Source organism: Schistocerca serialis, chromosome 11, assembly GCF_023864345.2.
Source record: "Schistocerca serialis cubense isolate TAMUIC-IGC-003099 chromosome 11, iqSchSeri2.2, whole genome shotgun sequence".
NCBI lineage: Eukaryota > Metazoa > Arthropoda > Insecta > Orthoptera > Acrididae > Schistocerca > Schistocerca serialis.
In genome coordinates this window covers 65899798-65915006 of record NC_064648.1, presented here as the reverse complement: position 1 = coordinate 65915006, position 15209 = coordinate 65899798, and the positions used below count along the sequence as shown (strand labels likewise).

At 39.2% G+C, this 15209-nt stretch overlaps 1 protein-coding gene across 2 annotated transcripts in view; it reads right to left on the bottom strand.

The window, feature by feature from the left end:
- LOC126427355 (cdc42 homolog) overlaps positions 1-12602 on the bottom strand; it is a 52775-nt gene extending 40173 nt beyond the window's left edge. The window contains exons 1-3 of one of the 2 annotated variants that reach the window (XM_050089689.1): positions 12526-12602; positions 5904-6040; positions 1651-1723 (exon numbers count right to left, since the gene is read on the bottom strand). In XM_050089689.1, coding sequence (XP_049945646.1) covers positions 1651-1723; positions 5904-6008 — 178 coding nt within the window. In that variant the 5' untranslated portion in view covers positions 6009-6040; positions 12526-12602. Of the gene's footprint in view, positions 1-1650; positions 1724-5903; positions 6041-12004; positions 12317-12525 lie in introns of those variants that run through there. The other variant, XM_050089688.1, reaches the window with a different exon arrangement.
- Positions 12603-15209: the final 2607 nt, after the last annotated feature.

The following is a 15209-nucleotide window of genomic DNA, read 5'->3' as shown; positions in this document are numbered from 1 at the left end:
ACAGCCACACGAATTCTGTTCCATTCACACAAATGACACACCGACTCATTTCACTGCCTCTGTCTGAACAGTAACGGGTTCCTCGATCGTACATTCTTTGATCTCTTCCTATAAGGAACATGGGTTGTTCACAATATTCGTGTCACTAGGCAGTCCAAATTGCAGTTTCACAGCCATCACTACTTAAAAAGATGTTGACATTTTCGTGATCTGTGTGTCCGGACAAGAAATTTATGCTCCAACTGAAACATTCATTCCAGATGCAACAGAATACCTCAGAAATAGTTTTTTAGTTTATTTTTCAAAAATTATTGTACTACGGATGAATAGTTAGTAGCATCGCGTACTCGTTCCTCCCCCAGGAAGGAGAGGACAGGCTGAGAAGATAAAGAAGGAACAGCAGGACACTCAGACCCCAGGACGAAAGAGACTCGCGCTGCAAGGACGAGGGTAGACGAGGAACCTAATAATTTCTGAATGCTCGTGAATTTTGTCGGTCACAATATTCGCAAGTGCCCTCCCCCTGTTTTTAACAGAACAGGTGGCCCACATTAGATATTAATGTGGTGTGTTTCCACCCTGCACCTTCACAAAAGATCGAACTCTGCCGGAAACACTTCCACTGAGGTTCAATGTCTGCGGAGGGATGGCAGCCCGTTCTTCCTCGAGGGCCGAAACCAGTGTGAGCAACGACGTCAGACACTCGTCTCCAGAAAAAGTCGACGTTCTAATTTGTCCCGAAGGTGTTATATTGGATTTGGGTCAGAACTTCGGGCTGGACAGCCCATCTTAGGAATGTTGTTAATGTTCCTGTTGTTGTTCACAAACTGCTCCTCTACTTTACACAATACAAAATGCTGCAAAATGTGTTCACATCCTTCTGCATTTAGTGTTAAGGGGGCCACACCCTAAGCACAAAAAACACCTCCATACTACAAAACTACCACCTCTGTACTTCCACGACGCCAGTACCCACATTGGCAGGTTAACATTCTCCACGTGTTTGCCAAACCCACAACCTTCCATCCATTTCCCACATAGTACAATGTGACTTGTCACCTCACTCATTTCCAGTCATCCACCTCTGGGGGCTTAACACTGAGTACAGAAATGTGTGGCTAACGAGGAGCTGCTAGACCACGCTGAACTTCATTTTTTTTAACTCTCCCCACACGGTTACTGTGCTAGCTGAACTGTCGGTAGAACATTGGAACTCACGAATAATTCCTTCCGTCGATTTCAGGCAATTTTTTTTTCAATGCTCGACGGCCCCTGTTCGTTAGTACACAATGTCTACCTGGTCTCCGTTTAGCTCTAGCCACTCCTTCAATTTTCACTTTACAATAACATCACAGACAGCTGACTTTGACAACTTTCAAAGGGTCGAAATGTACCTTACGGATTTGGAACTCAGGTGACAACCGACGATTAGTCCACATTTAAAGTCTTAACTGACCCACTCTGCTGTTACCGCTTCTCTACTGATAGCACAACACTCTCTGCCTCCTTTTATACTGACGGGTCCACGTTTCGTAACATCTGAGTGTCAATTCCCGTCGCACAGGGGTGTCCGGATACTTCCGATCAGATAATTTATATGAAATAACACAGTTGAAACAATGACAATGCCTTCTGGAAGTTTCTACTCACCAGCAGTATCAAAGAGGCCAAGCGTGTAAGGCTCACCACCGATCATCACCGTCACTGCGTAGTTGTCGAACACCTGGAAAAAGCACAAAAATAATACATACATAGCACTACTTTGTAGGAAATTCTAGCCAAAACAAGCATAAATGTTAAATCCATGAGACAACAAATCTCATTCTTATCTTTAATCTCTAGCAAGACTAGAACAAAATTATGGAAAGGACAAATTGCTACTCACCATACAGAGATGTTGAGTCGGAGACTGGCAAACCAAAAAGAAGGCTAAACACGTGAGCTTTCGGCCAACAGAAGGCCTGTTTCTCAAGCAGACACACACACACACACACACACACACACACACACACACACACACACACACACACACACTGTCTTTGGTCTTTGCCCACCAAGGCCACAACAAGTAGGGAGACACGGAAGTCACATGTGGGTGAGTTGTGCTAATGTGAATGTGAATATGTGTGTATATGTGTGTGTGTGTGTGTGTGTGTGTGTGTGTGTGTGTGTGTGTGTGGGTGGGGGGGGGGGGGGGGGGTGCGCTCTTTAGAAGAAGGCCCTCACACATTTAACAGTCTTCTCGGTGTGCCTGTCTGCAACTCAACATCTCCTCTGTACGGTGACGGGCAATCTGTGCTTTTCATAAGACTGTCATTATTCCAGCTTGGATTTTCAATTGTTTGACTTTGCATCATTGTAACACTGTCACACAAAGCTGGGACATCACCACATTAAGTGAACCAGCATGTAAATTCAAGACATGAAAACTGTGTGCTGGACTGTGACTCTAAATTGAGATCTTTGCCTTTTGGGTCCAACGCTCTGCCAATTGAGCTACTCAATAACAACTCGCGACCCATCCTCACTGTTTTACTCTGCTAGCAGCTCACCTCCTACCTCTCAAACTTCGTCGGCGTCCTTCCAGTAATACTAGCGGGACTCGCACTTCTGGGAGAAAGGACGTTGCAGAAACACGGGTCAGACACAGCCTGGGGTATGTTTCCAGAATGAAATTTTCACTCTGCAGTGGAGCATGCACTGATATGACGCTGCAGAGCTTGTCTATAATATTCACTAAAAGGTAATGCACACTGTACCTAACTACTCTCCACTCACAAGCCGGTTCCTTTCAAATGGGTAGTTATCGACAGCAACTCTCTAAAATAAAACAAGTAAATGTACCAGAATTACAGTACACCTACTTGCACAAAATTCACAAATAGGCACAGCTCATAGCTCTTACACGAAAACCTTGCCCTGAAATATACTTCTCACCAATACCTATTTCAATCAGAATGCCACCCAATGTGACACAGTTCAGAAAAAGCCTGTAAGCGAAACGGCTAAAGTGCCCCCCCCGACAGACCTGCAATCGCCATCTGTGAGGGGTCGCTAACGTGACGCATCCACGGCACCTTTCCATCTGTCCCCAAACGTGGAAATGTGAACTATTCTAATTCATTTATTGTGCCATTACCGCAAGGGAGGACAATATTATCAGTAATAAAACAGAATGAGCAGCATTTAATGTGATTGGGAGTTATCCACAAATGAGAACTGCCTCTGAATAGATTATTGCTCCACTGTCCTCATCACAACCAGAAACTATCAATATAGCTGGTATCTTGCACAAATCAAACTGCTACAGAGCTGTGCAGTACACTTTAACGAAATTAGTCAATACTAAACCCTCCACCTGTGATTCTTTAAAGAATTAAACTCCCAGGTATAAAACATCATACTTCTTGAACTATATTATCTGGCACGTAAATTCAGTGATATATGCGAATACCCTCCACAACTGTTTCGCAAACAGAGTCATTTGCAAGGGAACCAATAAATTAAAACATCATACCTGCTGATGTTTCATTGCACGAATAGCAAAAATGACATTCTCCCCTAATACTAGATGAATATAGAGTGTGTGTGTGTGTGTGTGTGTGTGTGTAGTATGCACAATACGAGTTATGAAGACTCAAGATTTAGTAACTTTAATATTTTGAGTTACTGTGTTTAAACCTTAAATATAAGATTACATGTCTTAATGAGTCTACTACATCATTTTAAATTTCATCCATAGTTACATGAAATTTTCAAAATCAGATTTCAGTGGCTTCTGGAAGACGTCCAAAAGGCAACATGCAACTGGAAAATTCACCATAATGGGCCATTGAGTTATACTGATATTGATTCTCAAATGTTAGCTAAAAATTTACAGTCTTTGCCTAAGCTGTTAAAAGCTTGGTGGTGGTGGTGGTGGTGGTGGTGGTGGTGGGGGGGGGGGGGGGGGGGGGCAAAGGGAAATTTGGATACGACCTCGGATTGAGAGAGTATATTTTTATCAATAATTGTCTTGTATGGCTTCGAGATAAGCACCACTGCAGTAACAAACTTCAATGAAGGAAAGAATCCAGTCTATAAGAAAAGATTGTGTCACCTCATGCCTCAGTCGGATTTCCTGCCCCACCTGTGCCCAGTTGTGATGAAGCAAAAACAGATTTTTAAATTTTACCAGTGTCACACTTTTGCTAGCTAACTGACAGTACAATACCCTAGTGAGGTCATAGTACTGACTTTCAAATATCTCTGCCACACTTACGCTGCCAACTTGACAAACGATCTTACAAACAGCAATGCTGCTGTCTGTTGGAAGGTTTTGCAGAGTGATGATTCTGCAGTTGTACAGAATGGGTGGGAAGTATCCAAGTGTGGGAACATGTTCTGGCCACTTTTCACCATTTCGGCCCTGGCTAACATTTCAGTCAATGGGCAAATCAATGCAGGTATTCATGAAAGCATTTCAGACAGTAGCAATCTCACCTTCTGGTGGCTGCAATGTGGAATTTTACCTATTTCAAGTAATCAGAATAGCAGTGTCTCACAGTGTGAGGATCGCAAACTACAGCCAGGTAAAACACGGGCTGATCTGTCCAGACCGGACCATTTCAGTCACACAAATAACGACAGTACACACTACCGTCAGGACCATACTCAATTATGCCAAGTAGAAGTAAATGTTCAATGCTCTCAAGAAAGGCCAGAACAAATTCCATCTTTGACGCATTCGAGCTTAAAGATAAGCCTCGATAGAAGATTAAATGCTGTAATTGCAGCAACAGGAAGTTCTCGCTGCTACCACTTACACAGTGGCCTCGACATCAAGTGTGTGCCACGTGTCAGCTAACCAATTCATTAGCTTATCTCACTGCTGGAGAAGCACGTACAACTCGTGGTAAGCCTCAAAGCCTACTCAGATAAACAGACCCGAGAACTACACTTCTCACAGTGAGTAATTCCTAGTGTGTGCGAGGCTTGTGGTCTACCACGTGGCATTGCTGCCTATAGGTCACAGGTCCCCCGAGTTCGATTCGCAGCCGCCAGGTCTGAGAATTTTTTCACTCGGAGGCAGTGCACTAGACGGCCAAACTAGCCCAAATGGCAACTCCCAGCCAATAATGGCATAAGATAATTTCATTTATAGGACAGGTACCTAACGTTTGGTCTCAATGAACAATATTTGATGGTTGTTTTGTAATGTATAAAGAAAATTAATACATAATATACTTTAAATTGTTAAGGGGGGTAGGACGTCAAACGGGCCGACTTGGAGCATGAGAGGCACCACAGGACATTTTAATTTCCACTGCCTATACTTTTACAAGTAAATTCATAAAACTTTGTCAGCATGACCAGCAAGGATTCAGGATTCACACTCGTAGCAGCAGAAGTTCAAAAACATAACAAAATAATTTTTTTTTACATGTGAAATTTCATCATTTTTTCACTTACTATTGGCTGCTCCAAGTCGGCCTGTTTGACGTCCAACCCCCGTTAAGTTATTTGAAGGAACTTAATATTAAATAAATGAGGATTATAAAAATGGTCTCATTTGTGCTTTTATTATAAATGAGTATGGCAGGAATTCTGAATTTGCAGAAACTAAATAGCTGTGATCATATTTAGAAAGAGTGCCACAGTTCATTTCACAAAATTTTCCCTGGAAAGTACAGTCAAAACTACCTCAGTATCATTTTACTTGTGAGAATGTTCCACTACACACACTACGCCACTGCAGCACCTACACAACTTCCGACGACACCAGTTTCACAGTTCCGTCACGGTCGCAAAGGAAGGAGCGGCGTTATCGCCGGTTCGGACCCGTTTTACACTTACGGGAGCTCAGCAATGTACCGGACTAGATTTCAGGGTCCGAAAATAACTTTCAACGGAACAGCACTTACCGTTGGCACGTACTCCGACGGAAACTTGTTTGTCGTGTAGGAGATGAGGAGGCACGTCTTACCGACGGCCCCGTCGCCCACCACGACGCACTTTATTGTCTGCATCGTGATCCACGTGTGCTGCAGCCTACGGCCGTCTGCAACAGCGGAATCTGCCGTTAATGTTTGCGAGGTCAAACCTAGAGCACACCTACCGATGTGAACAACAGAGCTGAAGAAGCAACTTACGGGTAAAGGGTAGAGAGAGGTAAATAATCGACTAAGTGGCGCATTAGAGAACTACAGCAGTAGTAATGATTATTAATTTACAGTCTGGACACTCTCCATTCTCGAAATAAGCAAATGACGATCTGTCGGATACAGCCTCAGACATCTTACAGAGGGAAAAAAAATTTGCTCTCTGCGCCAATGCTGTCGCATACACTGAATTTGTTCACAGCAAAAAGGAGATCGGTATTTAGTGTCTCGTGCTACTCGAATGAACTGTGATGCGAAGTACATAAATATTCTGTGTGTCTACTTTACTGTTACATATTCTTTGACGTTACTTTTTGTTTGATTACTTCTTACTGGCTAGTGTAACTAGCGTTACAAACAGTACGAGACCTGGTAATTAATATTTATGTGGAATAAATTTATATTTGAGCAGATTACCACATTTTTGGTGACTCTGCACGACACGAATATGTTAGGACTGCTTCAACGGCTTTGACATTCTGAGTTGCGTCGGAACACTCGTGCATCTTACTTCTGCGTAAGGTTTATTTTCACACACAAATGAATACTTCGACAGCTGTTACCGGGCCAGCCTGAGTAGTGAGACGATTGGAAAAATCACGATAAGACTACCGTCCTCCTGACAGCACAGGTCAGAACTATGGTTTGCACAACTGGAGAGCCGTTTATTAAAGCACAAATTTTGTCAGATAAAATGAAATATAGTTACGTGGTTACAGTGCTAACAGAAAAGTAGGTACACACAATATTTACATATTTCGCATCACTGCACACACACGTTCACACAAGTAGCACGAGTCACCATAAGTAATATGTTTAATTATGAAATGCTAAAATGAATGCGAAGACAAAATGAGAACACTAACATAAAAAATAACTGATGCTGCAATTGTTTGATTCCTACACTAGTTGATTCTAGGGACTCAGGGAATCTGAATTTACACAAGGCTCATCCCTAACTAAAATAATTATGGATAAACTATTTTTTCAATAGTATGGTATAAGTAAAAATACTACCTACAGGTTACTTAATATAAACTTCACTTTGGAAGGGGGGGAGGGCAGCTGTGTGAACCATGGCAAGACGCCTCAGACTGGTACAGCTAAATTACACTTTATTTCAAAACTTACTTTTAAACTTTAGTTGTGTTTTCTTTTTGTAATCTGTACTATCTCAAGAATTGAACTCATTACAAATGTATAGCTCACACATTTATCTGGCACATTTGGCCCAGTTTACAAATGCCCAGTGATTTCACATCACTAGCTAGAGCCAACAGATGGCATTGCCAGGTACAGTGGTTATGTCAAAAAAAATCTTTCAACAATACATTTACTTCATTCACGGCTTCAGTTATAGTTATATTATCTTTTTCAATAAAGACAATACTTGTGGATAAGAAGAAACCTAACTGGTGAGTAAGCGTCTGGAGAATGATGAATAAGAGGGAGGGACTTTCAAATACATTCTTCAGCATGAGAGAACAGTTTTCAAAGGGAGGTAGGAATAAGACTCAAAAGTTAGAAAAATTTTAACGATTCTCAAGAGCAGATAAGAGAGCCGTATAGTTTTATTATGACTTTGAAAAAGTCTCTTGTATTTGTTTCATTGAATACACAGAATGTGCAGTAGAAATATGGAAATACTGACAGTTTTCCCCAATTATCAGCTGTATATGGATAAGCAGTATCTATCTGGACAGCTTAGTGCATAGTACGAGTTTTACTTCCGTAATTGAAATTTGTGTTGTCAGCTGAAACTGTTACATCCTTTTTACTCAACACTAATTGCTCAGGAAAAATCTAATAAGGGCATTAACGTATTCTGCACTTTCTGCTTCAAAAGTAAACTTTTAAGACACAATGATATCTTTAACTAGATGGTAAAAAAATGCAAATAAAGGAACCAATTTGGAAACAAATAACCAGTCTTTAATACAATGAAATGAATCTGTAAGTGTGTTGGGGTCGACAGAAGCGTCTGATCCCACCCGTCGGCTTTGACCCATGACGTAAGGGCGTTGTGGTGTGCGACGTCATGACGGCGCGGAGATCGGTTTGTGAGTGTGGCGTGTTTGTAGATGTTGTGCCCTCTGGTGGTATGTTCAGGGCTTTCGTTTGTGTGGTGTAATGGGCTCAGCGTGGTCTTGCTCATTATACAGAATTGTTCGAGAGTTGGCTGTGTTTGTAGTGGAATTTGTTTCAGTGAGTTAACGATTTAGTGGTTTTGTGTGGAGGTAATTTAGTGTTGTTTGATGTAGGTCGTTGTAGTAATTTGAGTAAATTAATCGGTTGTTGTTTTTGTTCAGGAATGAATATGAAGGATAAAATTAATAGCGCGTGTCTGCGAGAAATGATGAGAAATACCGTGTTGAAGCTGATAAAGTTTTACAGCTGTTTGGGAAGTGTTCGATCCCAATTTATGGGATCGGGAGCTGCTGTTGAGCTATATAGGTCAAGGGAGGTGTTCGATCCCAATTTATGGGATTGGGAGTACCTGTTGAGCTATAATATAGGTCAGGGTAAGTTTTCGATCATAATTTATGGGATCAGGAGCTGCTGTTGAGCTATATAGGTCAAGGGAAGTGCCCGATTCAGATATTGTGTTTAGTTGAATTTCGGGAATTTTGTGTTGTCGGTTTTTTTCGTCGTTTTGTATGGGGGTGGGTGTCTAAATTTGTTTATATTTAGTTTGTCCCCACCCAAAAACACCCAATTTCCCGTGCTTGTCCCGTTAGTGTCATTAGGCTTTTGGTGGAACGTGTGTGTTTGTCTTTCGATGTGTTTTCATGTTTATAAAGTGTATGTAACGATTTTATATGCGCCGTATTGGATTTATGGTTTATGGTCCTTTCCGCCATATTTGTGACGTCATGGGTCAAAGCAGATGGTGGGATCGGACGCTTTCGTATTTCCGTGTGTTGAGACACGACTGACTAATTTAATTTTAATTCAAGAGTATGAAAAGTTCTGGTACTTTAATTATATCACTGTTATAATCCATCAACTTTGAACTCTGTTGATAACAGACTGATAAGTAAATGTAGTTTTTCACATTACAAATAGTCTTTCGAGTCTGTAATTTTTTTTAGCAACTTTCTTTTTCTTTCTTTAACTTCAAATGCGATGTCCCTATTCAGTGTCCCAATGCTAAATTTTACATCACAATCAATAAAGTCAATGGTCCCGCCAAGTCTTTTAATGAAGAAATTCTAGTAACAACTCAATGTCCGATTCACACTTCCTTTTCCAATGACTAACCCACAGAAAACATATCATTAATTAAAATTACAGCTTTAATTGTTGGAATAAATTATTAAAATTCAACACAAAAAAAGCCACAAGAAAACAATACTGTTATGACAACTAAAACTGAACTTATCACACTGCTATCAGGATGTGTCATGAGCTATTGAGAAAATCAATAGGGCCTATCTTATTTGATGCTACATCAACACAATTCCTGGAGTAACACATGAGATAGGGTGATTAGTTTAAAAATAAATAAGACACACAGCATGCTACACAAGGAATAAACTTGAGACAAACTACTGGCTCCAAAGGAAATAGTGACAGTCCCAGAAAAATTGGGATGGATGGGAACCAAAAAACAATACACTTAAAGAACCAAAGTAGTCTGTAACTGAAGTTGTAGGTTGTTGAGCATTTCCACGAGTAAGAATTCTCAATACAGGCATAGGATTCAAGTTCAAGCCATGGACTAGCATCCAAATTTAACAGCATAAAAAATGACAAACAACATGACGTAAGCTCTGTTTTCCCATGGACAATTCCATCTCTAATGAATGATTTACATATTACCTATCTGCACAAGTACAAAATATGATAGCTTAAAACTAACAAAATACTGATGAATTTAATTAGAATTAATTTGTGACATCTGCAAAATAATCAACACATTAGGGAATATTTGCCATAAATAAATTCTCATTTAAAGTTCTAAAAGGTTTTCTAGCCAAGGCATGACCTATCACTAAAATACGAACAGGATGCTGCAGAACAGCCATGCCACTAAAGCACATTTGAAACAGATCCACATTTGTGTTGTTTAACTACATCATGGTCTACTTGTGCTTGGGTAGGGAAAGGTTCTGTAATTTTTGGTAATTTCAAACAAGCTTTACTCTATAAATACAGCTGCCATGGTATCTCGAGAAAAACTGCTTATGTTTCTGTAAATATTTTACACAATATAGACTGTAAGACAAAAACATATCCTTCATCAGCTACATTGAAAACAAAAAGCCAAAGAAGAAATCACACTTATCTTCAGTTCATTGGTATTCAATACAAACACCTTATGCCATGTCCACACACAAACAACTTCCTTCAAAGAACGTCCTAGCTACACAGCAACTAGAACTGCTAGACTCAGTACCTAACAACAGTACCCGCATCCATTCCAATTAGTTCAAAGGGCCATAAAAATGGATGTATTTCGATTCTATACAAACCATGGAGATCACACAAGTTGTTTAATGATGAGGCGTGTTTGCCACAACACATCAAGTTTGTCAGACTTCTCAAGTATGTTAAGGTATATGAATTTTGTTGCACATCTTAATATTGCGACTTAGATAAATTTTTGTTACTTTCTCAATCCGCTATTGATTAAAAAATAAATTGAACTAAACAAAAGCAAAATAGATGTGCCCACAAAAAATAAAATTTAATCAATGAATAAATGTACATGAAAAATAAATGCAAAGGGATATATGTGGATAAAAATACTACACCAAAATTGCAAATTTTCTTTACTGATTACCAATTTCGGCTCACTGACAAGCAATCTTCAATCTAAAATGTTGTTCAGTGTGTGACAATCACTACACAACAGTGTATTCATAAGGCAAAGTTGAACTAAAAAACCTGCCATATTGCCACCCATGTGAACAAACAATTGACAATAATGATAGTTGCTTTGACGATGAGTGGATATAAATAATGTATCACTTCTAATATTCATAACACGAACAAGGAAATGTATGTGAGACAACTGTCAGCCAACACTGTGGCTATATGGCCACTGAAACAATATTTGATTGTTTAATGTTGTCAATTTACACGACCATTGATCTGAAAATGGCTCGTGAGTGAACTGAAACCGATAATCAATAATGAAATTTACGATACTTAAGTATGATTTTTATCCACACATTTTAAAACAACAGTTAGCGTATCTCCCAATTGACAATGTCATAGAATAAAATGTACAAGAAAAACTGCTCAATTTAGGTGAAGTCAGTGTTGTGCTTGGTAGGAGAAAGCACAATATCGAAGCTGTTCCTGAAACTGTGGGTGGGTATCTCATTTTCTGTTGTGCTACGACGGTAGCAAATATCGATATGTTCTTGAGCTCTGCTATGTAGCATTCTACGCATTCCTTGTGTCAACCAACATCTACTACGTTTCATTTTACTTCTAATACAACTACGAATAAATTTGTTAGATAACTAAATTCAGGTGGGTTTCCTGATATCACATGCAATTAAACGAACTTTTGCCATTTGAGAGGATGTGGGCGTGGGGAGTCAATTCAATAATACAATCGCATCAAACGAATACGAAGTCAATCCTCAAATAAACACACGCTTAAACCATACGCTTCCGCAGGGATAATTACTTATTTCAGTTACATGTACAATTACGTTTCAGGCAGTTTCTGAGTCACTATGCTCAGAAACTCGGATGAAATTTTCTTTTGAATTATTATTTTTAAAGCAGGAAGATACAGGTTGTACAACATACTACAGAATACTTATATCCAATGTTTAACAAACAAATACGATAAAAACTAAGCAGGATTTTGAAACTGGGTAACAAAAGTAGTAACCAAATTTTACCAATGGTTCCCACGTCGCTTAAACAAGAGTTAATACCATATAATACTCTCCACGTCAATCTTACATCGGGAAACTGCTTCTAAAAGTTTAAGATTAAACCATCCACCTTAACTGTGGACTATGACTTCATCCCTAAACGTAGGAGTAGCTATCTGTCGAAGGTGGGTCGCTACATATTTCATTCTACTTCCGGTTGGGACACACATTCCTCTGTGTTGTGAGTTGCTACTTTGCATTAGCAGAAAAGCAGATGCTTCGGAAATTGTCTTCTGCAAGCGGCAGCAAGCAAAATCTTACAACCAATTGCTCAAAAACGTTATCCGAGAAAAGAAAATGGCTACACACTTGTCCACACGACACTACTGACAAAAACATTGACATGCCTAGTTACAACAAAACACCACTTGCTAATCACACGGTCACCAGACAGATCTTGAATCAAGTCGCCGGTCTTCGCTTTCCTGCAATGTATACGTTTTCGTGCGCAAAAAAAGTCGCCAACAAGTATACCAAATACTTACTAATTCAACACACTTGGGCGTCGACACAGTTGTTCACTATCTTACAAGCAGCAGATACTCCTCGGCAAAGAGGTTAGTAGACATTAACAAGACTGCCGATCACTGGCAAAGATACGTATACAAAATACAAATGGTGTAACGAGGAATTGGAATGCAAGGTGGTAAGAAAGTGGAAGCATCGCAAATAAATTAACGTGTAATTGAGGAAAAGCCCAGTATACCTTATTATTTGTAGGAAAACTCGATCTTTGTGTGGTCGCCGATAGAGATAATGAGCTCTGGCGTGCAAATTTGTGTGTGTGTGGCAAGAAGTTTGTACGGTAATCCTGGCTGAGAAAATACATAGCTATGTTAGCTATTCTAACTATAATGTCTTAGATTCGTGTTTAGGCTGAAATCTCATATTGTGTCGTGCAGGAACTACGAACATTATTTTGTATGTAGAAATGTGAAGGAAGAAAGAACTTCGTATGATGAAAATTCCTTTATCTGCACATTTGACAGCTGTCTTGTACCGAGACATCCGAGAAGCTTCAGTGTCCAGAGAGTTCTTTAAGAAAATAGGACGTAATCAATATCGACAGTACGTATTTTCCTTCCTTGTACAAACCTTTTGTAGATGACTAGATGTTATTGCTAGGTCTTTTACAATAAAGCAGATGAATGCTTTAGTGTCTGTCAAATTATTCTCTCCCGTACTAGTCAGTAGCGATTGGTAATGTGCTAAAAAGATGAGACTTTTTCTCACATTTCTGTGTAAAGTGGCACACACCATTAATATAAAATAAAAATGATGTGAAAGTGCAATATTTTAGTAATGTGTCTGTTATAGATAGGCTAGTAAATTTGTTAGTATTGATCATGATTTTCCTATAAAAAAACTCAGCTGTAGAACAGTTATGCATTCTTCTACATGCAGACTGTACACTCGTACCTCGTCTTTGTAGTGGCGGCAGCAACACAGTGGAGTAATACAAATAATGAGCAAATGAAAATGATTTCTCAATTCTAGGACCCTCTCTCTTCTTTTTTAATGAAAAGGTGGCCTTTATAAGAGCAATCAAACTGTCACGTTTATTATTCAATAAATTAGATTAGGCCTAGTTGGTAATCCTAATCCGATTCAAAGCTCTGTAGATAAAACTAAATATTCCATCATTTAATCTTTTACTCCATGGTAGGATATACAGAACATTGTGGATGATAATATATACTCTCTACAGCGCTATCTTCTGTCCATGCAATATTTCATAAAAACTTATAACCAATTTAAAGATCTAAATATTCAGGAGTCTTGCATAGAGTAACTTTCCACGATGTGTACAATGTTGCTAGTATGAAAGGCAATTGTATTTGCTTCTCGATTATTGCCATTTATAGATCAAGAAAATTTGTTTATTCTTTGTCATATCTGACCACAGTGAGTGCATCTACGAACATGTAACATGTTCCAACATGTAGTGGATAATAAAGTAGTCCCAGGCTGTGAGTGCACACTACTCTTGAGGATGTTATCAGGAAAAACAAAACTACCCTTTTATGGTTAGTGTGTGGAACGGTACCTCTCTTAATCACATAGGTAAGTTAGAGATTTTGTAAAGGGGACGAATAGGTTGAAGTGTGATACAGTGGTAATTAGTGAAGTTTGGTGGAAGAAAGAACAGGACTTCTGGTCAGGTGAGTACAGGGTTATAAATACAAAATTAAATAGTCATACTGCAGCTGTATTTCTAATAATGAACAAGAAAATAGGAAAGCAGGTAAGCCACTGTGAATTGCATGTTATCATAGCCATTGTAGACAGAAAGCCAACCTCCACCACAGTAGTAAAAGTTAGTATGCCCTCTACCTTTGTATATGGTGACTGAAAGCAAATGCAATGAGACAAAAGAAATTATTCGCATAGTTATGGGAGATGAAAATTTAATTATGACGGGGAACTGGAATTTGATAGTAAGCAAAGGAAGAAAAGAAAAACAGTAGAACAACATGGATTGTGGGGAAAAGCAATGAAGAGCAAATCCAATCCATCTAGTAGACTTTTGCACAGAGTGTAATGTAACCATTGCTCACACTTAGTTTAAGAATCATAAAAGAAGGTTGTATATGTGGAAGAGACTTTGATACTCTGTAAGGATTCAGGTTTATTACATAATAATAAGACAGATTCCAGAACCAGATTTTTAACTGTAAGGCATTTCCAGGGGCAGACATGGACTGTTGACTATAATTTACTGGCATGAAACTGTAAATTAAAACTGAAGTAATCGCAAAAAAGACACACAATTAGAGAGATGGGACAAGGATAATTTGGAAAAAGAAGTGGGGTTGAAATTTCAGAGGGAGTGTTAAGTAATGTTGGACTGAACAGGGGAAAGAAATACAGTAGAAGACGAATAGATGGCTGTCATAGATGAAATAGTGGAAGTGGCAGAGGATCAAATTGACAAAAAACAAGGTCCGGTGGAAATCATTAGATAACACAGGAGAGATTGAATTTATTTGGTGACACTATAAAATATAAAAATGCACAAGTGAAAGGGAATACAGGTCTTTAGAAATGAGATCAACAGAAAAAGCTAAATGTCTAAGCAAGAACGGGTAGAGGACAAATGCGAGGCTGTAGAAGCATGCATGACTAGGGAAGAGAGAGATGCTTCATGTAGGAAAATAAAGAGACGTTT